Source organism: Trichosurus vulpecula, chromosome 1, assembly GCF_011100635.1.
Source record: "Trichosurus vulpecula isolate mTriVul1 chromosome 1, mTriVul1.pri, whole genome shotgun sequence".
NCBI lineage: Eukaryota > Metazoa > Chordata > Mammalia > Diprotodontia > Phalangeridae > Trichosurus > Trichosurus vulpecula.
This window is the reverse complement of record NC_050573.1, coordinates 526752934-526779593: the sequence shown is the minus strand read 5'-3', so window position 1 is coordinate 526779593 and position 26660 is coordinate 526752934. Positions and strand designations below refer to the sequence as shown.

Here is a 26660-nt window from a genome sequence, read left to right as displayed (position 1 = left end):
TATTTTTTTTTTATCTTCCTCCCTCTTCTTTCCTGTGGGGTAAGATACCCAACTGAGTATGTATGGTATTCCCCCTCAGGCCAAATCTGATGAGAGCAAGGTTCACTCATTCCCCCCTCACCTGCCCTCTCCCCTCCTCCCAAAGAACTGCTTCCTCTTGCCACCTTTATGCGAGATAATCCACCCCATTCTATCTCTCCCTATCTCCCTCTCTCAGTATGTTACTCTCTCATCCCTTAATTTCATTTTATTTCTTTTAGATATCTTCCCTTCATCCTCAACTCACCCTGTGTCTGCTCTCTCTCTTTTACATATCTATATATACACATACATACACATACATACATATACACATAGATACATACATACATACACATTCACTTATATATATACTTGAACATATATATATATATGCATATTCCCTTCAACTACCCTAATACTGAGGTCTCATGAATCATACTCATCATCTTTCCATGTAGGAATGTAAACAAAACAGTTCAACTTTAGTAAGTCCCTTGCAATTTCCGTTTCTTGATTACCTTTTCATGCTTCTCTTGATTCTTGTGTTTGAAAGTCAAATTTTCTATTCAGTTCTGGTCTTTTCACTGAGAAAGCTTGAAAGTCCTCTATTTTATTGAAACTCCATATTTTGCCTTGGAACATGATACTCATTTTTGCTGGGTAGGTGATTCTAGGTTTTAATCCTAGCTCCATTGACCTCCGGAATATCGCATTCCAAGCCCTTCCATCTCTTAATGTAGAAGCTGCCAGATCTTGGGTTATTCTGATTGGGTTTCCACAATACTCAAATTGTTTCTTTCTGGCTGCTTGCAGTATTTTCTCCTTGATCTGGGAGCTCTGGAATTTGGCAACAATATTCCTAGGAGATTTCTTTTTGGGATCTATTTGCAGAGGCGATCGATGGATTCTTTCAATTTCTATTTTGCCCTGTGGCTCTAGAATATCAGGGCAGTTCTCCTTGATAATTTCCTGAAAGATGGTATCTAGGCTCTTTTTTTGATCATGGCTTTCAGGTAGTCCAATAATTTTTAAATTATCTCTCCTGGATCTATTTTCCAGGTCAGTGGTTTTTCCAAGGAGATATTTCACATTGTCTTCCATTTTTTCATTCCTCTGGTTCTGTTTTATAATATCCTGATTTCTCATAAATTCACTAGCTTCCACTTGCTCCAATCTAATTTTTAAAGTAGTATTTTCTTCAGTGGTCTTTTGGACCTCCTTTTCCATTTGGCTAATTCTGCCTTTCAAGGAATTCTTCTCCTCATTGGCTTTTTGGAGCTCTTTTGCCATTTGAGTTAGTCTATTTTTTAAGGTGTTGTTTTCTTCAGTGTATTTTTCAGTATTTTTTTGGGTCTCCTTTAGCAAGTCATTGACTTGTTTTTCATGGTTTTCTCGCATCCTTCTTATTTCTCTTCCCAATTTTTCCTCTACTTCTCTAACTTGCTTTTCCAAATCCTTTTTGAGTTCTTCTATGGTCTGGGGCCAGTTCATGTTTTTCTTGGAGGCTTTGGTTGTAGGCTCTATGACTTTGTTGTCTTCTTTAGGCTGTATGTTTTGGTCTTCTTTGTCACCAAAGAAAGAATCCAAAGTCTGAGACTGAATCTGGGCGCGTTTTCGCGTCCTGGCCATATTCCCAACTAACTAACTTGACCCTTGAGTTTTTCAGTGGGGTATGACTGCTTGTAGATTACAGAGTTCTATGTTCTACGTTTGGGGGGGAGGTGCCAGCTCTGTCAGAGCCGCACTCCTCCTTCCCCAAGGACCCCCAGTCCAGACTGGGCTCAGATCTTCGGCAGGCTGTGCACCCCTGCTGCGATCCGCCACTTAATTCCTCCCACCAGGTGGGCCTGGAGCCGGAAGTAACAACAGCTGTAGCTGCCCCACCTCCGCTGCCCCGGGGGCTGGAAGCCGAACCACGAACTCCTTCCACTCCCGCAGCTTTTCCCACTAACCTTCTCCGCAGTCTTTGGTGTTTGTGGGTCGAGGGGTCTGGTAATTGCCGCAGCTCACATATTCAGGGCGCTAGGGCCCCCTCCGCCCGGCTTCCGGTCTGGATCGTCCACGCCGCTCAGGCTGGGCTCTGCTCCACTCCGTTCCCAGCTCCCAGCTCCGTGTGGAATAGAGCTCACCCAGAGACTATCCGGGCTGTCCTGGGCTGGAGCCCTGCTTCCCTCTGCTGTTCTGTGAGTTCTGCCGTTCTAGAATTGGTTCAGAGCCATTTTTATAGGTTTTTGGAGGGACTTGGGTACGGAGCTCACTCTAGTCAGTGCTTACCAGCCGCCATCTTGGCTCCGCCCTAAAGTTGAATTTTTATAGTGCTGTGATGGCATAAATTGTTCTACTGATTCTGCTCACTGCACTCTGTATGAGTTCAAACTATGCTTTTCAGGTTTTTCTCAAAACATCTCCATCATCTTTTCTTACAGCACAATATTTGTTCCATCATATTGATTTACCAAAACTTGTTCAGTCATTCCCCATTAATTGATATCCCCTCAGTTTCCAATTATTTGCTATCATAAATAGGGGTTCTGTAAATATTTCTGTACATGTAGATCTTTTTCCTTACTCTTTAATTTCTTTGTAATATAGACCTAGGGCCACTATTGAAGAATTAGAAGTATATGGTGAGTTTAATAGCTTTTTGTTCATACTTCCAAATAGCTTTAGAGTATGATGAGAACAGATCACTGCTCCACTAATAGTGCATTAAAGTACCTCTATTCCCACAGCCACTCCAGTATCTGACATTCCCCCTTTTGTCAATGCAGCCTGTCTGATGGGTACAAGACTGTAACTGAGAGATGTTTTCTTTTTTTCTTTTTTTCATGCAACAAGAAGCCAAAAATTTATTGATAGAAATAGTACAAATTTCAAATTAATTTGCATTTAATCTTCTCTGAAACACTGAAAAAAATGTCTTTGTCTCCAGATTGTTACATCATTAATAATGGCATTTACAATATCATTACTGTTGTTCTTTACTGCTCCAACAGCCTTTGCTCCGGATACATTTGCTTAGGACATGACCAATTTTATGTCTTCAACTTCCAGACCTGTTTCATCAACCTCTTCTTCTTCACTTTCTTGTACAGTTGGAGATTGTGTGTTTTCCAGTATGTTTAAAACAGTTTCACTCTGAACTTTGATTTTTTCAGCAGCAGCTAGATTTGCCTGCTGAGAGAGATTCTCGGTCTTGGCCCTGCCAAAGACTATGTAGCTATCTGAAGCTGGGCTCTTGTAGACATCTGATGTTGTGGTTACAAAGAGGATATTCTTAGATTACTGGATAGTGACTTTAGTAACCCCTGTCACTTGTCAAAGTCCCAGTTTGGACATAGCCTTTCTTACTTTTTTTCATTTTGACTGTTTTGCTTTACTGACTGGTTACTCATTGATCTCAGTGGCTGCTGCCAGCTGGGCCTGTTGTGTGGTTGTCTGTGTAGAATCCTGTTCCTCAAGCTCTGGTACTAATTAATCACTGCCAGATTCTGTTCCAGGCCCTGTCTCAGCCTAGGGCTGTGGCAACTCATTTTCTGTGGCTGGGACAGTTTCTGTTTTTTTGCTGGGCATTTTAAGAGAGGAACACAGATCCAAGATGGCTGCAGAAAAGCCTCAGAGTTGTTTTCAATTGCTTTTCCCTAATTATTGGTGACAGAGGATTTTTCATATGACTTTTTATTGCATAGTCTTATTCCTCTGAAAAATTCTTATTTAGATCATATAACCATTTATCAATTTACAAATGGCTCTGTCCTCATAAATTTGTATAAGTTCCCTGCATATCTTAGCAATGAGACCTTTGGAGAAAATTCTGAGAAGATGGCAATGTAGGTCAGAAAATTCCAAGCTCTGCAGATTTCCCCTACAAATATGACAAAATATTGCCTCAGGTTGAATGTGGAGCAGTAACAACAAACAAACAAACAAAAAATCAAGAATTTTGGCAGTACAGTAGTCCCCCTGGGAAAACCAGTGAAGATCCAAAGAAAAATTCCAGAATCAGTTGGTCCCCCTGTGAAGTCTAAACACCTCTAGCCTAGATCAGCTGAAACAGCAAGTGGTGAGCCCTGGGGCTCGCTGGTTTGGAAGGTAGCCTCAGACCCAGGCACAGGAATCTTCACCTCCCAAACAGTATGGAGAGCCAGGCATCTGTGGAAATTGAGGGAACTTTTATGGATAAAGGAAACCAGGCCTAGATGTGCTGCTGAGATATGGCCTTGGAGGAGAAGGAATCAGTAGACACCTGGTGAGTGCATAAGCAGTGGCGTGGGGATGCATCTATCTGTGGGTACTTACAGCAGGCTGGAGGTCTTGGTTTCTGTTCCAGGCCAGAGGGGATAACTAAAGAAGGATCTGAGGCCAGAGGTACCATTTGCCATATTACAGGACTAGAAGTGATTACAGTAATAAGCTTCTATAAATAAAAAAATAATGAGCAGGCAATTTACTGTGGGAATGGAGAAGATCAGGGATTGCCTTAACATGAGTATACTGAAGCAAAAAAAACTTTCCTATCCCAAAGAGAATTATCAAATGGTCACCTGACCAAAAATAATTCATAGGAGAATTTTTTAATTTTAAAATCAAAAGTGAGAGACTGAGGATTTTTTTTAAAAAAGAATACTCCGATGTCGACCCCGGCCAGGAGGAGGCTCATGCGGGACTTCAAGCGATTGCAAGAAGACCCACCTGTGGGTGTCAGCGGCGCACCATCTGAAAACAACATCATGCAGTGGAATGCAGTTATATTTGGGCCAGAAGGCACACCCTTTGAGGATGGTACCTTTAAACTAGTAATAGAATTCTCAGAAGAGTATCCGAATAAACCTCCCACTGTTAGGTTCTTATCAAAGATGTTTCATCCAAATGTCTATGCCAATGGTAGCATATGTTTAGATATCCTCCAGAATCGTTGGAGTCCAACGTATGATGTGTCCTCTATTTTAACATCAATTCAGTCTCTACTGGATGAACCTAATCCCAACAGTCCTGCCAATAGCCAGGCAGCGCAGCTTTATCAGGAAAACAAACGAGAATATGAGAAAAGAGTTTCAGCTATTGTTGAACAAAGCTGGAATGATTCATAATAGACAACTGCTCTGTTCATCCTCATCATCATTGTTGTGTATAATTTACCTCTCAGTAGAAAGGCTACCAGAAATTTTAAGTGCCACAGGTTTTAAGGATTTGCATACCTAATGTGTCTGCAAAAAAGAAAAAAAAGCCCTTCAGTTTAGAACCTTTAAAAGCTTGTGTATCTTGATTAATGTACTTTTTATTGCATGGTATGAACTAAGTTATTGCTACATAAATTTGTAATATATCCTGGAAAAAAAAAGAATACTCCAAGAAAAACAAGAATATTGAAAGAAAGTCAACCAACTGGAAAAGGAAATACAAATTGTAAGGAAGAAAATGACTCATTGAAAATTAGAATTGGGCAAGGGGAAGCCAGCAGAGTCAGAAAAGACTAAGAAATAATAAAACAAAGTGTAGGGAATGAAAAAAATAGAAGAGAATGTGAAACATCTCGTAAGAAAAACAACTGATCTGAAAAACAGATCAAGACAACATCAGAATAAGCAGACTACATGAAACCTATGATCAAAAAATTATTCATACTATAGTACAAGAAATATTATATTGTAATAGAAGAAATAATTGAAGAAAATTGTCCTGAACCATTAGAACAAGGGGGGAAAGTAGAAATGTAAACAATTTATTGATAACCACCTGAAAGAGATCCTATGAGGAAAACCTACAGAAATATCATAGTCAAATTTGACTTTCAAATACAAGAATCAAGAGAAGCATGAAAAGGTAAACAGGAAAGAGAATCCTAAGGGATTTAAGTTGAACTGTTTACATTCCCACATGGAAAGATATTGATAACTCATGAGAGCTGTCTCAGCATATGTATGTATGTATGTGTGTATGTATGTATGTATATATGTATGCATGTATATATGTATAGACAAAGGGCACAGGGTGAGTTAAATTTGAAGGGATAATATCTAAAAATAAAATTAAGGTGGAGAGAGGAATGTATGGGGAGGAGAAAGGGAGAGGTAGAAGGGGGTAAATTATCTCACATAAAAGAGACAAGAAAAAGCTTTCACAGTGGAGGGGAAGAGGGGGGTGGTGAGAAAGAATGAGTGAACCTTACTCTCATTGGATTTGGGTTAAGAAGGGAACAACATGCACACTCAATTATGTATGTAATTCTGTCTTCCCCTACAGGAAAGTGAGAAGAGGAGGGGATAGAAGAGGGGGAATGATAGAAGAGAGGGCAGATTGGGGTGGTGGTAGTCAGAAGCAAGCACTTTTTGAGGAGGGACAGGGTCAAAGGAGAGAATGGAATACATGGAGAGTAAAATAGAATGGAGGGAAATAGTCTTTCACAACATGACTATTATTGAAGAGTTTTGCTTAACTTCACATGAATATGCTGTATCAAATTGCTTGCCTTCTCAATGAGGGTGGTAGGTAAGGGAAGAAGGGAGAGAATTTGGAACTCGAAGTTTTAAAAACAAATATTAAGATTGTTTTTACATGCAACTGGGAAATAAGATCTATAGGCAATGGGGTATCGAAATCCATCTTGCCCTAAAGGAAAAGAAAAGAGAAGAGAATAAAAGAAGGGGCAGGTGACAGAAGAGAAGGCAGATTGGGGGAAGGGGCAATTAGAATGCATGCTGTCTTGGTGTGGGGGGAAGAGAGAGAAGGGGAGAAAATTTGGAACTCAAAATCTTGTGGAACTGAATGTTGAAAACTAAAAATAAGTTGATTAATAATCAAAAAATGAAGAATAGAAATTTTAAAAAAAATAGACATTCAATAAATTGCTAGTCTTTCAAGATTTTCTTGCAAAAAAAAAAAGAAACTAAATTTAATAGAAAATTTTAAATAAAGATCCAAGAGAAATGCATTTTTTCTTATGTTTAAATTTATGTTTCTTTTTCTTTTATTGTGTATTTGTTATAGAATTTAAATTTAAAATAAATTAATAAAAAAAGGATAGAAACCTCTGTCATAAAAATTTCCTGTAAATATGTTTTCCCAGTTTCTTTTTTCAAATTTTGTCTGCATTAGTTTTATTTATGCAAAATCTTTTTTAATTATATGTAACCAAACCTGTTCATTTTACCTTCTGTGAAACTCTCTATCTCTAATTTGTTCATGAACTTTTCTCCTGTCCCCAGATCTTACAAGTAATTGGTCCAAACTCCTTTTATTTGCTCTGTATTTTAACCATTAGTTTGTTTTGAACTTATCCTAGTGTATTATGTGAGATCTTGACCCCAAACCTGGGATCTTCACTTTTTATCAAAAATTATTTATTATGCTCATTTTTTCTGTATGTTGTGTCCCCAATTTTTCTATTACTCAACCTCTCATTTTCTCACCCAAAAGCAAGGGTTTAGGGTTTTATTTTAACTTTTGAAGTGGTTTTTATTTTTTTTATTTAATTTATTTATTTAACATATTTAGTTTTCAGCATTGGTTTTCACAAGAGTTTGAATTACAAATTTTCTCCCCATTTCTACCCCCCCCACTCCAAGATGGCATATATTCTTTCAACAACTAGGATTTCATATTAGCATAGTTTGAAATCAGGCTGAGCTCTTATTTTTTTCACTGATTCCCTGGGTATTCTTGAGTTCTTCTCCCTTATACCATCAATTACACACCATATATTTCAGTCCACCATTCTCATGCTTCTATCCTTGATAACTTCTCTCCCATTTCCTATCTCTGTTTTCACCTGCTTTTTCTGTATTGTCTTTAGAGAGATGAGACATATACATACATATATATATATATATATGTATATATATATATATATATACACATATATGTGGATATAAAAATATAGATATAAAGATATATATGTGTCTGCAGCACTTAGCTTAATTCTTAATACATAGTAGATATTTCATTGATTTTTATTAAATTAAATTGAATTCAGCTTCTAATGAATTTTGTTTGAGCTCCAAAAAGTAGTCTTTTGTACATTGATTGGGTAGGCACTGAATAAGTAAACTAATCTATTTTTCTCATTTTATTATGGTGACTTGGTTTACCCATGAATAATTAACTTTTTAACTATTATTTAGATTTCTTTTTTTATCTGTATAAAAAGTATGTTGTAATTGTGTTCATATAGTTTCTCTGTGTCCCCTAAATATTTTTCTTTCTTCTAATTATTCAATTTTGTTTTTGTTATCTGATTTATTTTTCTGCTTTGATTGTACTTTAATTTATTTTTAGTTTAGATTATCTCCCAATCTCAACAGCCTCCTTCACCCATTCAGAAAGCAAAAAATACAAAACCTATTACAAAAGTCGTCTTCCAACACAAATTAGTGCATTAGACATCCCCCCCCCAAAAAAAAGAAAGAGGAAAAGAAGACAAACATGCTTTAATCTGCACTTTAATTCCTTCACTTCTCTCTCTGGAGATGAATAACATTTTCTGGCCTGAGTCCATTTGAACTGTGGAGGGTCATTGGGTTGATTCAAGTTACTAAGTTTCACAACTGATAATCTTTTCTCTAAAGCTTTTACTGTGTAAACTGTTCTACTGATTCTATTCACTTCATTTTGCATCTAATCATACATGTCTTCTCAGATTTTTATGAAATTATTCCTTTTATCATTTCTTACAGCACAATAGTATTCCATCTCACTTATATACCATATCTAATTCAGCCATTCCCAATTGATGAGCACCACCTCAGGTTCCAATTCTTTTCCACCACTAAAACAACTGCTGTAAATATTTTCAAACATATGGGTCCTTTTACTAGCTCTTTGATTTCATTGGGATATACATCTATTACCAATATTGCTGGCTCAAAGAGAATGGACAGTTTAATGGTTTTGTGAGTATATTCTAAGTTGCTTTCTTGAAGGGTTTCACTAGATCAGACCTCTACAAAATGTTTATTATTTGACCACATCCCCCTACAACATTTTTCTTTTTTTTCATCTCAGCCAATCCGTGGTTGTGAGTTTTATACGTATATATGTGTCTGTATATGTGTACATACATACATATATATATATGTGTGTACATGCATACATATAAATGTGTATATGTAAATATGTGGATATATTTGGCAAATATTTCCCTATTATATTTTAATAAAATAATAATATTTGTGTTTTTATTTTATTTTGAGCTCCCATTTCTCTTTCCCCCTTCACCTCCCCAGCACTTACAAATACAAACAATGTATCAATTATTGATGTTAAGTCATCCAAAACATTTTCAACTCTTAGCCATGTGGCAAAAAGAAAGCAATAAAAGGCAGACAACATAATGTAAGTTTTAGACTTAGTATCTTATTTTGCTCTGTTACTTGTAATACATTTTTTTCTTAAATTCATTTATGTTTACTTTTCAACGTTTACTTGCATAAGATTTTGAGTTATAAATTTTCTCCCATCTCTCCCATCCCCATCCCCAAGACAGACAATACATATGTATTCATATTAAATATATCTTCATATTAGTCATGTAGTAAAGAAAAATTAAAGCCAATGGGAGAAAGCAAGAAAAAGTAGAAACCAAAAAAGAGATAGAGGAAATAATATGCTTCAATCTGAATGGAGAGTTCATAGTTCTTTTTCTGGATGTGGATGGTATTTTCCACTGTGAGTCTTTTTGAGTTATCTTAGATCTTTGCATTGCTAAGAAGAGATAAGTCTATCAAAGTGAGTCAATGCTGTTACTGTGTATAATGTTCTCCTGATTCTGTTTCCTTCACTCAACATAAGTTCATATAAGTCCTTTGGGATTTTTCTGAATTCTGCTGCTCATCATTTCTTATAGCACAATAGTAGTCCATTGCATTTATATACCAAGACTTATTCAGCCATTCCCCCTCTGAGGGGCATTCTCTCAATTTCTAATTCTTTGCCACCACAAAAAAGAACTGCTATAATTATTTTTGTACATGTGCATCCTTCCCTTATTTGTATAATCTCATTGGGATACAGATTTAGAAGTGGTATTACTGGGTCAAAGAGTATGCACATTTTTATAGCCCTTTGGACAGAGTAGCAAATTGCTCTCCAGAATGGTTGGATCAGTTTACAACTCCACCAACAATGAATTAGTGTTGAGATTTTCCCACATCTTCTCCAGCATTTATCATTTTCCTGTTTTGTCATGTCAGCCTGTCTGGTAGGTGTGATATTGCACCTTAGAGTTTGTTTTGATTTGCATTTCTCTAATCAGTAGTGATTGAGCATTTTTTCACATGACTATAGATATTTTTAATTTCTTCCTCTGAAAACTGCCTGTTCATATCCTTTGACAATTTATCGATTGGGTTATGATTTATATTCTTATAAAGTTGGTGCTGTTATCTCTATATTTTTATTAATAAATTTATTTTATTTTTAGTTTCCAACACTTGGTTACATCAGTTTTGGGGTTCAAAAATTTTTTCCCACCCTCTCCACCCCCTTTACTTGCTTTTCCAAATCATTTTTGAGATCTTCCATGGCCTGAGACAAATTCACATTTTTCTTGGTGTCTTTTGATATAGGATCTTGACTTAGTTGACTTCTTTTGGCTGTATGTTTTAATCTTCTTTGTCACTAAAGAAAGATTCTACAGTCTGAGTCCTTTTAGGTTGCATGCTCATTTTCTCAGCCAATTCCTTGACTTTTGAACTTTTTGTGAGGGTATGGCTGCTTTCAGAGCGGAGAGTGCTATATCCCAAGCTTCAGGAGTTTTGTTCTGTTTGCAGAGCAACTTCTATTCTGAGGTGGTATGATACTCCTCTCCTGACCTGTTCTATGGTCTCTTAGTGATCTTAAGCACTCCTTTCTGCCATGTAACTGACAGGAGGACTCCCTCTCCACATCCATCACAAGCTCTGCCATCACAGCACTCTGCTGTGACCCAGATCCAAGCAGAGGAAAGCAAGAAAATGCTGCCTCAGTGGCAGCAAAGAGATCCTTGCACTCCTGCTCTGATCAGCCACTTGATTACCTGCACTGTCTTTGTGCTTGTAGCTGTGTAAGCAGCCCCCAGTGCTGCTGCTGTTGCAGTGCCACTGACACAGCTGCCTCTGCTACCCTAGGACTGGGACTGGACCATGAACTTCTCTCACCCAGGTCAAACAGTTTTCTCACTGACCTGCTCAGTTGTCTTTGGAGTTCATGGATTGAGAAGTTTGGAAACTGCCACAGCTTCAGTGATTCAGTGCCCTGAGGCCTGCTATGTCAGGTCTACTCTGGCCTAGTCTTTTCCAATGTGGCCCAGGCTGAGCTGTGCTCTGCTCCTTGCACAATGTGATACACCCTTTTCAGAGATTATCCAGGCCATCTTGGGCTGGACACTTGTTTCACTCTGTCATTTTGTAGGTTCCATAGCTCTAGAATTTCTTTATGGTCATTTTTTACAGGTTATTGGAGGGATTTGGGGGAGAGCTCAAGCGAGTCCCTGTTTTCATGCCACCACCTTGGCTCCACTCGCATGTTATTTCTTAATAAAGTAAATAACAATAAATTATACTTGACTAAGTGGTAGGTGTTCCATGGATGGACATTCAGCAAGGAGGTTGACAAGGAATAGTCAGATGGATAGGAGGCAGACCAAAACAGAGCAGAAACACAAAACAGAGAACATTGCATCCAGAAAGAGAAGGTGGTCAACAGTGTTGGATGCTTCAATGTGGAAAACAGGAATTAAAATCAACAAGACGTCATTGGTTCGAAAATTAAGATAGCAGTGATAGAAATAAGTTGATAGGAAAAGAAGGAAGAACCATAGAGAGCTCCATGCAGCTCAAAACTTCTTTACAAAATGTACCAGAATTGGCTAATTGTTCGGACATCCAAGGAGGAGGAAAAACAATGAGTCATTTGTCCTGACAAGGTTGACTTATCAGGAGGTATAAAGGTCTTTATGTACTGGCCAGAAATTAATCTTTGAATTGTTGCAACAAATAGAGACTTTGCTTCAGGGAAATAAAAGATTCTAAACAAATACTAGGACACTGGGAACTCAGATAGGTTAGAGCAATATGTGCCAACCGGCAGGTTGCTACTCCCTACACCTTTCTGTGTCACAGATGCCATGGGGACTCTGGAAGGGACAAGGACTCAGATGTGAGGGTGAGTCACAGACTGTCAGTCAAAGGGGAGGTTCAGAAACAAGCAACAACAATGGGCCTCTGACCACAGAAAAATTCGCTCTCAGCTCTACCTCTTAAATCAATCTGAAGTCCATTGAGGAATAAAAATTAAAGGAATCTCAGATCCAGAGAAAAGCCTACAGTTCCATCACTCTGAACAGAGGGAGTTTTCCCATTGGATCATAGTGCTTCAGTCCAGCAGCAGTCTATTGCTTCTGAGACCCAAATAAATGTTGGGAACCTAAAAGCTCAGGCCTCACTTGGTCAAGGGCAAAAGGGAAGGAAATGATCAGACTTTGCCCTGGATAAGACTAACTAGAGCATGAAAAGATCATAAGTCACAACATGTGATCTCCTTTGGAACTTGGAATAAAAAAAAAAACAAACATTAACCAAAGCAAATTACAACAGAACCAATGCTGGTATTTCCACCAGAAGTGTGTAGGATCTAGACCAAACATGAAGTCTAGAATCAGGCAGGTAAAAAAATGAACAAAAAAATGAAAAATAGTCCATAATAAAAAGCAATTATGGTGACAAAGACACACCAAACACAAACCCAGAAGAAAATAGCTCCAAAAAATCTACAAGCTGAGCAGCAAAGGAAAACACAACTTTGGTAGAAATTCAAAGGCTATTTTGGAAGAAATAGAGCAAGAGGTGAAGAAAACAATTTAAAATGTTTTCATCAATGTAAAAAAGATCATTAGGAATATTGAAGAAATTTTATAAAAACTTTTTTGAAATTTGAAACCCAGAGTAGAAAGAGTTCAAAATATGAAAAGACAAAGAAAAAGAGCAAAAGTAGAGCTATCAGTTGCCAATGGCTTGATCAAGGTGTTTAACTTCAGAGGGGAAGGTTTTGCATGGTTGTCCTTTGCTCTAATAGTGGGGCCTTATTTTCTGAAGAAAGATGGCAGAAGAGAAGCTTAGGCAAGTAGGGTGTCCTGTTGCTCCTCAGATTCCTCCACCTGTCACTCATACTTACTCTTTCAGAGTTACAGGCTTGCTTTCCTCTGCTTCCTTCTTCATGTTCTTCACTAACACATCTCCATATTGGTCAATGACTGGAAATATCTAAATGCCAAAAGACAGTAGTTGTTGTGGAAAACCCAGTTCAAACACAAACCAGATTTCCCAAGCTAGAAGAAACAGAATGTTATTTCATAAATTAATTTCTCTCTTTCAGAATGTAAAGAAGCATACATCTAAAGCAAGAATAGGCCTTGTAGGCCAAGTATTTAAACTATTTCAATTTAAAGATGAGGAAACAGCAGCCAAAATGGTTGTTTCTTGCCAATGACCACTCAGATAATAGGCATCAGAGATGAGATTTGAAATGAGTTTCTCTGATTCCAGAGACAGTGCTCTCTCTCCATTCTATAACAAAAAAAATAGGAAAGAAAATATTCCCTTATAGGAAACTCCAACTTGTGGGTGTATTAATTAAGCTTTAACCAGAGAAAATCATTGAATTTTTTTTACTCTCCCATAGGGTCAGTTTTCTAGAATCTGGATAATGTCCATTGCTTTATCTCCCTGAGTTTTCTACTTGTAATTGTTGGAGACAACCCTCTTCATATCCTCTTCCAAAGGAAATCTTCAGCTATTGTGATAGCATTTTCCAAAATCTCTGCTTTACCAAAAGTCTAGAAACAAGAGGTAAAAGACATGACCATTCATGTAACAAGTGGGGGAACCAGAACTGGAGTTCTATTACAGTTTCTAGTACAAAAACTAATTCTTTCTAAATATCTATAGTTTATTATCTGAGTCTTTATAACTCATGTACATCGATGGCTAGAATTTTCTTTTCTGAGTCCTTAAAATCTGTGACAGTTGTATCTCCAGGGGCAGTTTCCATGCTGAATCACTAAAGAGGTTGCTTCTCAGGATGATGGCTACATATACTAGGTTAAAAGTGTTGATATTCTTAGGGGTCCTTGGTGTCGTGTCCTAAGTCATCTCCCAAAGATTCTGAGGCAAAGTGGTGGGGGTCGTGGGGGTGCTGGTAATTTGACCTGCATGGCATATATCACCTCCTATCTCTTCCTCATGGCATCACTTCATTCAGTTATTCTGACTGGCCTGTCACATATCAGATAATTGTTTGACAGTTGGTGGGGGTAGCCAGCACATCTTCCACAGGATTCCCCTCCCAGGATTATGACAGGGAATGCCTGGCTAAAAGCAGAAAAGGAGGCTTGGGGATACTTTATGTCTCCTGTGCCATTTGTCTATTGGAGGCAGCTGGCCAGCACTTACTGCCCTTGCAGATGAAGAAAGCAGACCCATTTTCCTCAGTGATTTCTCCCTTTAATAGTGGCCCTGTGGACTGCATTATAAGCAAGTCTAGTTGTTTGTGAGGCATCACCACTCCAAATTTTGGGGGCCTAAGAGATGTTGATGGGGACTCAAATCAACCAGCAAAAGCTGCCTTCCCTCTCCACTTCAAGTGACTTTGCCCTCACCTAAGCTGTCTTTCCTTGCCCTGTCTTCTACAAGGATGTCAATAGTGAAGCTAGTGTTTTAAAATGGTCTAAAACCGTGTGATCATTACCATGCTTAGCATTCTTTGCCCATTGCTGCCAGCATTACTCTTCCACTGTCACTTACCCGACAATTAGTGAAGACAGAATAGCACTCTTTTACCAACACTGATTTTATAGGCTCTGGGTCCATGATGGCCAATACAGGTGGTCTGCCATCAAAAAACCTATACCGTGAAATGGAAAAAATTATATCCATAGCAAAGTTGCAATGTTAGAAACAGAGATTGCAAGTGGAAGCTATAAATTGATGGCCATGAGCTTACTGCTGCATTATATTTTCTCTAACTTGAGATGTGGAAGTGAACCAAGAATCTAAAATAAAACTCATTTGAGAATATTTATGAAATACTTAACATATGGTTAACTTAGAATCCAACCTCAGGGACGGAGCCAAGATGGTGGCTGGTAAGCAGGGAACAGCATGAGCTCCGTACCGAGTCCCTCCAAAAACCTATAAAAATGGCTCTGAACCAATTCTAGAATGGCAGAACCCACAGAACAGCAGAGGGAAGCAGGGCTCCAGCCCAGGACAACCTGGATGGTCTCTGGGTGAGGTCTATCCCACATGGAGCTGGGAGCTGGGAGCAGAGTGGAGCAGAGCCCAGCCTGAGCGGCGTGGACCAACAAGACCGGCAACCGGACAGAGCATGCTGTAGCGCCCTGAATCAGTGAGCTGCAACAGTTACGAGACTTCTCAAACCACAAACACCAAAGACTGTGGAGAAGGTTAGTGGGAAAAGCTGCGGGAGGGGAAGGAGTTCGCGGTTTGGCTTCCAGCCCCAGGGGCAATGGAGGTGAGGCAGCTACGGCTGTTGCTGCTTCCGGCTCCAGGCCCAGCTGGTGGGAGGAATTAAGTGGCGGATCAGAGCAGGAGTGCACAGCCTGCTGAAGATCTAAGCCCAGTTCGGGTTGGGGGTTCTTGGGGAAGGAGCAGTGCTGGTGTGGCAGAGTTGGCACCTCCCCTCCAAACATGGAACACAGAACTCTGTAGTCTACAAGCAGTTATACCCCACTGAAAAACTCAAAGGTCAAGGTAGTGGGCTGGGAATATGGCCAGGCAGCAAAAACACACCGAGATTCAGTCTCAGACTTTGCATTCTTTCTTTGCTGACAAAGAAGACCAAAACATATAGACAGAAGAAATTAATAAAGTCAAAGAGCCTACAACAGAAACCTCCAAGAAAAACATGAACTGGTCCCAGGCCATGGAAGAGCTCAAAAAGGATTTGGAAAAGCAAGTTAGAGAAGTAGAGGAAAAATTGGGAAGAGAAATGAGAAGGATGTGAGAAAACCATGAAAAACAAGTCAATGACTTGCTAAAGGAGACCCAAAAAAATACTGAAAAATACACTGAAGAAAACAACACCTTAAAAAATAGACTAACTCAAATGGCAAAAGAGCTCCAAAAAGCCAATGAGGAGAAGAATGCCTTGAAAGGCAGAAATAGCCAAATGGAAAAGGAGGTCCAAAAGACCACTGAAGAAAATACTATTTTAAAAATTAGATTGGAGCAAGTGGAAGCTAGTGACTTTATGAGAAATCAAGATATTATAAAACAGAACCAAAGGAATGAAAAAATGGAAGACAATGTGAAATATCTCATTGGAAAAACCACTGACCTGGAAAATAGATCCAGGAGAGATAATTTAAAAATTATTGGACTACCTGAAAGCCATGATCAAAAAAAGAGCCTAGATACCATCTTTCAGGAAATTATCAAGGAGAACTGCCCTGATATTCTAGAGCCACAGGGCAAAATAGAAATTGAAAGAATCCACCAATCGCCTCCTCAAATAGATCCCAAAAAGAAATCAACCAGGAATATTGTCGCCAAATTCCAGAGCTCCCAGATCAAGGAGAAAATACTGCAAGCAGCCAGAAAGAAACAATTTGAGTATTGTGGAAACCCAATCAGAATAACCCAAGATCTGGCAGCCTCTACATTAAGAGATCGAAGGGCTTGGAATATGATATTCCGGAGGTCAATGGAGCTAGGATTAAAACCTAGAATCACCTACCCAGCAAAACTGAGTATCATGCTCCAAGGCAAAATATGGATTTTCAATAAAATAGAGGACTTTCAAGCTTTCTCAGTGAAAAGACCAGAACTGAATAGAAAATGTGACTTTCAAACACAAGAATCAAGAGAAGCATGAAAAGGTAATCAAGAAAAAGAAAAAGAAATTGCAAGGAACTTACTAAAGGTGAACTGTTTTGTTGACATTCCTACATGGAAAGATGACGAATATGATTCATGAGACCTCAGTATTAGGGTAGCTGAAGGGAATATGCATACATATATGTTTATGTATATATATATGGGTGAATGTGTATGTATGTATATATCTATGTGTGTGTATATACATATATATATATGTGTGTATATATATATATATATATATATATATATAGATAGATAGAGAGAGAGAGAGAGAGAGAGAGAGAGAGAGAGAGAGAGAGAGAGAGAGAGGACACAGGGTGAGTTGAAGATTAAGGGAAGATATCTAAAAGAAATAAAATCTAATTAAGGGATGAGAGAGGAACATACTGAGAGAGGGAGATAAAGAGAGATGGAATGGGGTTGATTATCTTGCATAAAGGAGGCAAGAGCAAGCAGTTCTGTGGGAGGAGGGGAGAGGGCGGATGAGGGGGGAAATGAGTGAACATTGCTCTCATCAGATTTGGCCTAAGGAGGGAATACCATACATACCCAATTGGGAATCTTACGCCACAGGAAAGAAGAGGGAAGAAGATAAAAATAAATGGGGGGGATGATGGAGGGGAGGGCTGATGGGGGTGGAGGTAGTCAAAAATCAACACTTTTGAAAGTGGACAGGGTCAAGGGAGAAAATTCAATAAAGGGTGATGGGTTGGGAAGGAGCAAAATATAGTTAGTCTTTCACAACATGAGTATTGTGGAAGGGTTATACATAATGATACACATGTGGCCTATGTTGAATTGCTTGACTTCTTGGGGAGGGTGGGTGGGAAGGGAGGAGGGGAGAGAATTTGGAACTCAAAGTTTTAAAAACAGATGTTCAAAAACAACAAAAATGTTTTACATGCAACTAGAAAATAAGATACACAGACAATGGGGTGTAGAAATTTGTCTTGCCCTACAAGAAAGGAAGGGAAAAGGGGATGGGAGGGGAGTGTGGTTACAGAGGGGAGCGCTGACTGGGGAACAGGGCAACCAGAATATATACCATCTTGGAGTGGATAGGAGTGTAGAAATGGGGAGAAAATTTGTAATTCAAACTATTGTGAAAATCAATGCTGAAAATTAAATATGTTAAATAAATTTAAAAAAAAAGAATCCAACCTCAGACACTTCTTACCTCTGTGACCTTATGGAAGTCAGTAACCAAGTTAAACTCAGTTTCCTCACTGGCAAAATGAGGAAAAGAATATCATCAACCTTGGAGGTTGTTACGAGGATCAGTAAGATAGCATGCATAAAGTACTTTGAAAACCATAAAGGGTAAATTTTATCCTTGTTGTTGTTGTTGTTGTTGTTGCTGCTGTTGTTGGAAAAATAGTCTAGCAGAAAGCTAGTATATACCAATATCTCACATAATATATTAGGACAATCTCAAAATGAATACATGATTAAGATACAAAGCAAATTAGAGGAGTACGGAAAATTATTTGTTAGACTTGTGGATGGGGGAAGAGTTCATGACAAAATTACTGACAAGAGAGTTTCACAGAAGGTAAAATAAATGTATTTGTTTACATAAACTTAAAAAGATCCTCACAAATGGAAAACAGTATAGCAGAAACTGGGCATGGACCCAACGTCTTACACCATAGACCAAAATAAAATCCAAATGGGTACACAATTTAGATATAAAGCCTGATACTACAAGTAAATAAGGAGAGCAAGAAGTAGTTTACCTTTCAGATGTATGGAGAATGGAAGGATTTATGACCAAACAAAAGATAGAGAACATTATGAAATCAAAATTAATGATTCTGATGACATTAAATTGAAAAAAATATTTGCACAAACAAAGCCAATGCAATGAAGATTAGGAGGAAAGCAGAAAATTGGGGAAAAAAAACTTTTACAACCACTGTCTCTGATAAAGGCCTCATTTTAAAAAATAGATAGAGAACTGAGTCAAATTTATAAGAATACAAGTCTTTCCCCAACTGCTAAATAGTCAAAGGATATGAACAGGCAATTTTCAGAGGAAGAAATTAAAGATATCTAGTCATATGAAAAAAATATTCTAAATCACCATTGATTAGGAAAATGCAAATCAAAACAAACTCTGAGGTACCACATCACACCTATCAGATTGGCTAATATGACAAAACAGGAAAATGATAGACACTGAAGATGTGGGAAAATGGGAACACTAATTCATTGTTGGTGGAGTTATTAACTGATCCAACCATTCTGGAGAGCAATCTGGAACTATGCTCAAAGTGCTATAAAAATTTGTGTACCCTTTGACCCAGCAATAGCTCTTCTAGGTCTGTATCCCAAAAAGATCATAAAAATGGGGAAAGGACCCACATGTACAAAAATATTTATAGCAGCTATCTTTGTGGTGGCCAAGAATTGGAAATTGAGGGGATGCCCATCAACTGGGGAATCGCTGAACAAGTTGTGGTATATGAATGTAATGGAATACTATTGTGCTATAAGAAATGATGAGCAGTCAGATCACAGGAAAACCTGGAAAGACTGGTAGAAACTGATGCTGGGTGAAGTGAGTAGAACTAGGAGAACACTGTACATAGTAATAGCCACATTATCTAACGACTGACTTTGACAGACCTAGCTCTTCTCAGCAATGCAAGGGCCTAAAACAACTCCAAAAGAGTCATTATTGAAAATGCTATCCACATCCACAGAAAGAAACATGGAGTCTGAATGCAGATTGAAACACATTATTTGCTTGCCTTTTTTATTTAGTTTCATTTAAATTTGTTTATTCTTTCTCATAGTTCCTCATATTCATTGAAATTTTCTATAAACAGGACTAATGTGAAAATATATTTTATAACAATGTATATGTAGAACCTATATTGGATTGCATGCCATCTTGGGGAGGAACAAGATGAGGGAGGAAGGGAAAATTTTAAACTTATGCAAGTGAATATTGAAAATTAAAAATAAATTAAAAAATTGTAAAGAGAGGAACATTTAAATTCAAAGAAATAATAAAGTTATAAGTATAATTGACTATACCAATTACAAAAATAAAATGATATGATTATATCAATAGATACAGGAAAGGCTTTTCAAATCATACCACCTAGTCCTATTATAAAGAAAACAGGAATAAATGGATCTATCAAAAACCAAAAATAACCATGATCTATCATGGGAATAAACTAGAATCCTTTCCAATAAGATCAGGGGTGAAAAAAAGTTTCCCATTACAAGCTTTATTATAGTGTACTGTACAAAAATGTTAGCTATAGTAGTAGATGAGAAATAGACATTGAAGGAATATGAATAGGCAATGATAAATAAAACTAAAAAAACTATCACATGTGGAAGATGATTTAAGAATATACTTAGAGACCTCTAGGAAATCAACTACTATAATCTAGTCAACACATTAAACAACTTCAGGAGAGTGACAAGATACAAAATAAATCCACATAAATCATCAGCATTCTATATTTTGCCAACAAAACATAGCAGGAAGAAACAGAAAGAAAACTTCCATTTAAAATAATTGTGGAAAATACAAAGTATGGGAATCTACCTGCCAAGAAACACAGAGGAACTATACAAATGTAATTCCAAAAGACTTTTTAAACAAACAAAAAAAACCAATAAAATAGATAAAATATAGGTAAATCTGATTTAAAAAATAAGAAAATCTAATTAACAATATTAAAAATTTAAAAGGAGAATGCACTATGAAGATGAAATTAAAGCAATAATTTGGATCTGTTTGTACTTATATAAAACAATATAATCCTGTATAAGGATGTAAACAATTTGTCTTTAATGATTAACAAGGTTTGTGGGTTTTTTTCCCCTGTTTACCTTTTTATATCTCTCTTGAGTTTTGTATTTGAAGATCAAATTTTTCATTAAGTTCTGGCCTTTTCATCAGGAAGGTCTGGAATTCCATTATTTTGTTGAATGTCCATCTCCTTGCCTGAAAAATTTTACTCAATTTTGCTGGGTAGTTGATCCTTGGTTGTAGTCCAAGCTCCTTTGTCCTTCAGAATATCATATTCCAATTTCTCCTGAAAGATCTGGCATGGTCCTGACTGTAGTTCCACTATATTTGAATTGCTTCTATTTGGATGCTTGCCGTATTTTCTCCTTGACTTTTTAATTATGAAATTTGGCTATAATATTTCTTGGAGTTTTCCACTTCGGATATCTTTCAGAGGATGATCGGTGGATTCTTTCCATGATGATTTTCCCCTCTGGTTCTAGGACCTCTGGGCAGTTATTTTGATAATTTCTTCGAAGATTCTGTCAAGGCTCTTTTTTTCATCATGGATTTCCAGCATACAGATAATTCTTAAATTGTCTGTCTTGGATCTGTTTTCCAGGTCAGTTGTTTTTCCAATCAGATATTTCACATTTTCTTCTATTTTTTCATTCATTACATTTTGTTTTGCTACTTTTTGATGCCTCATAGAGTCATTAGCTTCCACTTGCTCAACTCTAATTTTTAATGAGTTGCTGTCTTTATTTTGCTTTGTGTCTCCTTTTCCAATTGGTTGATTTAACCTTTCAGGGTGTCATTTTCTGTATTTAGATTCTGAATATCCGTAGCCATTTCGCCGATCTTATTTTTTAAAGCCTTGTTTTCACGAGTGTTTTTTTCCATTTTTTCCATTTTTTCTTTTACCTCCCTAATTTGGTTTTAAAATCCTCCTTGAACTCTTCCAGTAATGCTTATTGGGCTTGAGACCAGCTCACATTCCCTTCTGAGCTATCATATGTGGGTATAGTGTCAGTGCTATCCTCTTCTGAATTGTATTTTGATCGTTCCTGTCTCCATAAAAAGACTCAATAGTCTTCAGTTTTTTCATGTTCTTCTTCATGTTGGTTAGCTTTTTCCTGGCTTTACATTGGATTTCTGCTTTTGGTGCTCAAGGATCTTTGTCCTTGGTTACTGCAGTTATATAAATAGTTCTGTTCTTATAAATTTAACTAAGTTCCCCACATGTCTTATAAATGAAACCTTTGTCAGAGAAATTTCCTGCAAACATTTTTTTCCAGTTTTTTTTCTTCAAATTTTAGCTGCATTAGTTTTCTTTATGTAAAAACTTTTTGTTCATTTTACTTTTTGTGAACCTTTCTATCTCTTATTTTATCATGAACTCTTCCCCTATCCATACATCTGACAAGGAATTTGTCCATACTTCTCTAATTTGCTTGTGATATCACACTTTGCATCTTAATCATGTATTAATTTTGAGCTTATTCTGATATATTATTTGAGATATTGGGATATACTTGATTTCAGCTAGATTATTTCTCCAGTGATTTTTGTTGAACATTGAGTTCTTGCTCCAAAATCTGGGATCTTCTTTTTTTTTATCAAAAACTGGTTACTATACTCGCTTGTTTGTTTATATTGTGTTCCCAGTGTTTTCCACTAATAAACCTCTATATTTGTTACCCAATACCAAGTTGTTTTGTTTTGTTTTGAAATATGTTTTTGTCATAGTATAGTTTGAATTCTGGCTAAGCTCCTTTCTTACCCATTTTTTTCACTGATTCCCTGCATATTCTTGACTCCTTGTTCCTTTCCCACCAGTTGCACTCTCTTTATTTGACCACCGTTTTCATGCCTCTATTATGGGTATTTTCTCTCCAACTTCCAATTAGATTGTGAGATCTTTGAGGGAAGGGAATATCTTTTTAAATTTGTATCTACAGCATTTAGTTTAATTCTTAACACATAGTTGGTATTGTCAGCCTGAAGAGTTTGATCTAAGAAAGACAAACAGGATTTAGGTTGTATCTCTGTTTTACTCCTCTCAAAGTGAGAGCATGCATGCATGAAAGCCAGTCTGGAACTGGGCTCATTTTGGAATTAGGCTACACAGTTTATATGTCCTTACAACAGAGGCTGATGTCACCCCAAAATCATTTACCCCTGGACAGAGAAAATATCTCTATACCAGACCACTCCCAACCATGTAGCTGGTGAAAATATTGTTTTAATATTCTCCCTTGGATTACTATGCTGCTACAAACCACAAAATACATTTATGTAAACCTTGTTTAATATGTCCTATCCTTTAAATTCATACCATTATCATTTGTTTGCATGGGCAGAATGTTGCTTTTGATTATCTTAATTTTTGTTTTGGCCAATTAGCTGATCAGTATGTTCATACAGAAATCCAGTTTAACCATTAATGGCTAACCAAGCATGATAAGTTGACAAAAGTTCAGTTTGTACTTTGTTCCTTTTCCTTTCCTTCCACAAACATTTGAGTGTAAACATTGACAAAAATCTTGGGCTTACTTGGATAAAGTTCAATCTTCAAGATCCCTTACAAGTCACCCTATTTTGGTTGTGTCTCCATTGAGGGTTTCACCCAAAAACATCAGCATTTGTCTCCTTTCTTATTTTCTATGCAAATGTTAAAATGATCACCAGTTGCCACCTGAATGTTTATGCTAACAATTTATTAAATACAGAGTAGCCTTTCTTTCAGGTGACAAAACCTATAAAAGAAAGCATTTATACCAAAACTACTAATTAGTCAGAACAAGTCTCCTTATATATCTGGTTGGCCTCTATTTCACCCCAGGATACCATGTGGTTGAGGCATAATCAGAACAGCAAAAAATTTGGAGTCATTATAAAGCCAACCCCTATCAAAGTTTCTTCCTCTTTACAGGGTCCTGTAACGAAGCATGCTCAATGGAATTCTGTTATTTTAAATCTCTCTCCATCCCCCACTCCATGAATAAAATTTAAGTCCTTAGCTTATTTAATATGGGATTTTTCGTGTTTGAGAGAAAAGTCAGTGATGGAAGACTAGACATTCTTCCAGCTGAAACACTGTAAGATGTTGGATTCTTTTATTTTTTTATTTTTACCATCTAAAATCGGTAACCAATTTTTGTTTTGTAATGTTTCTTGTGTTTGTTTAACTATTGATATTCTATTTGACCACTCTAGTGTAGACTTACATTATGTGATTGCTGCATCCCTGAAGTACTGGAGTAGGTTTGTAGTTGGTGTGCTCCCTTGAATCTCTCTCTACATGAATCCACCTTTTAGATCCATACCAGATTATTCTTCCTAAAATGTTACTTGCAAAATGCTGTTCTCCTATTGAAATTTTGCATTTTTTCCCATTGTCTACAGGATTAAATAAAAACTCTTGGTATCTAATGTATTCATCTATCATTAAAATTAACTACAACCATATTTTTTCCAAAGTGAATTTTAATGTGGTGTAAAGGTGAAATCATATTTGCAGTTAGGTTGTACTTGGCTTGGAATCAGGAAGACTCATCTTCATGAGTTCAAATCTAACCTGAGACACTTACCATATATGTAACCCTGGGCATGTCAATGCTCTTTGCCACAGTTCTAATCTGTAAAATGAGCTGAGAAGGAAATGGAAAACCATTCTAGTTTTGTCACCCAAAAAACTGTCAAGGAGTAAGTCATAAAGAGTTGGAAACAATTGTAAGATCTCAACAACAACAAAAAAGGTGAAATAGATATTTCTGTCAAATATATGGATCCATATGATTTGGGACCATTGGTAGAGCATTTTATCACTCTGGCCTCAATTTTATTTTCTATAAAATGTTGAGAATATTTGTTTTATTCTAAATTATAAGGTTATTATGAGGAAAACACCTTTTAAGCTCTAAATAAACTTTAAATAAGCTTTAAATAAAGCTTTAACAATAAAAGTTCTAAATAATCATGGGTTATGATGATGATCAGAATAAAATAGTCTCCACATCCAAGGAGAACTGAATTTAAAAAAAGGCTGCTATACTACTGAAAACATAACTAAAATACATAAAAATGAGATACATGCCGTAATCATGGTGGTAATGGGGTACAGTCCCCAGGCACCCCCTTGAACTCTCTTTGATTCTTCCCACTTAATTTAGCATTCTTCACACTTGATGAGGTATTGCCTGAGACCATAAGCTTTTCATTATGGCTATACCCAATTCCCTTTTTACCCTTAACCTAGCCTAGCCCTCCATTGTCTGTGATCTCTACATCACAATCTCCTCATGTCCTTCAACTACTTCCCATTCTTGATCCTATTAAAACCCCATTGTCTTGGTTCCTGGAATCTGACCTCTAGTCACCCCAGTCTACTGGACACTCCCATCAAGATGGACTCCTCCTCTAGTCACCCCAGATTACTTGGCCACCAATAGGTCCCTTACTCAACGTTTCTTTATATAAGATCCATCTTGTTTCCAAGGAGGCTCTCAGATTCCTTAAGAGTCTAGCGAATGCTAACATTTCTTAAGAATCTGGCCAATATGGCAAAATTTTAATAAAATTTGTTTTTCTTCAGCTGAAAGAAGGCTTGACTCAAATTCATTCAAGCAGGACCCACATGTAGCTATTTTAGGGTCATAGCAAGCCTCAACCTCAACATATGGTTGCCTGAAAATAGGAAAACTAGTAATCTCAAATTCTCCTTCAGCCAATACTGGAAGATATGGAAGTTTCCCCTGTCTCCTTGTCACCTCTTGGCACTACATTTAGTCTTTCCAGGTTTTTCTGAAATCCACCTGATTTTGTTTGTGTGAATTTGTAATTGTGTTCATATAGTCCCTGGATTAGTCTTGGCAGGTGGAATCTCAAATATTTTATATTTTCTACATTTATTTTAAATGGAATTTCTCTTTCTCTCTCTTACTGCTGCCATTTGTTGATTTCCTACATATATATATATACATATATTTATATGTATATATATATATATGTTTACTAATGATTTATGAGTGTTTATTCATATCCTGCAGCTTTTCTAAAGTTGTTAATCACTTAAAGAAGTTTTTAAGTTGATTTTCTTGGATTTTTTAAGTATACCATCATATCATCATCAAAGAATGATAGTTTCGTTTTTGTTTTATCATTGCCTATTCTAATTCCTTCAATATCCTTTTTTCTATTATTGCTAAAGCTAACATTTCCAATTCAATATTGAATAATAGTGGTAACAATGGGCATCCTTGTTCCATCCCTTATCTTACTGTGAAAGCTTCTAGCTAATCCCCACTATATATAATGATTGCTGATGGTTTCACATACAGGTTACTTATCATTTTAAGGAATGCTCCCTTTGATCCTATGCTCTCCATTGTTTAAAAATGCAATGGGTGTTGTATTTCGCCAAAATATTTTTTCTGCATTTATTGAGATAATCGTATGATTTTTGTTAGTTTTGTTATTGATATGGTCAATTAAGTTGATAATTTCCCTAATATTGAACCAGCTCTGCATTCCTGTTATAAATCATACCTGTTGATAGCGTATGATCCTCTGGATAAATTGCTGTAATCTTTTTAATAATATTTTATTTAAAATTTTTTGAATCAATATTCCTCAGGGAAATTATTCTTTAATTTTCTTTCTCTTTTTTGGCTCTTCCTGGTTTAGCTATCAGCAAAAAACATGTCATAACAAGAATTTGCCAGTTTTGCCTTCTTTGCCTATTTTTCCAAATAGTTTATGTAGCATTGGAATTAATTGTTCTTTTTTGTTTTCATTTTAAATTTAATAATGTTTGTTTTCCTTTATTACAAATCGATTAAAATTTTAGCATTCATTTTTACAAAATTTTGAGCTCCAAAATTTTCACCCTTCCTTCTCTCTTCTGAAAATGGTATGCAATTTGATATACTTTATACATGTGCTATCATGTAAAAATATTTCCATATTAGTCAAAGTTGTGAAAGGAGAAACAGATCATAAAGGAAAAAAAA

The 26660-nt window shown here is 36.8% G+C and overlaps 1 protein-coding gene and 1 pseudogene across 1 annotated transcript; one reads left to right on the top strand and one right to left on the bottom strand.

Moving 5' to 3' along the window:
- Positions 1 to 2910: 2910 nt before the first annotated feature.
- Positions 2911 to 3594, bottom strand: LOC118841277 (annotated as a pseudogene).
- Positions 3595 to 4652: 1058 nt separating this feature from the next.
- LOC118833858 (ubiquitin-conjugating enzyme E2 B-like) lies at positions 4653 to 5348 on the top strand. The gene has a single exon (XM_036741274.1). The coding sequence runs from the start codon at positions 4653 to 4655 to the stop codon at positions 5109 to 5111; it is 459 nt and encodes a 152-aa protein (XP_036597169.1). The 3' UTR covers positions 5112 to 5348.
- Positions 5349 to 26660: the final 21312 nt, after the last annotated feature.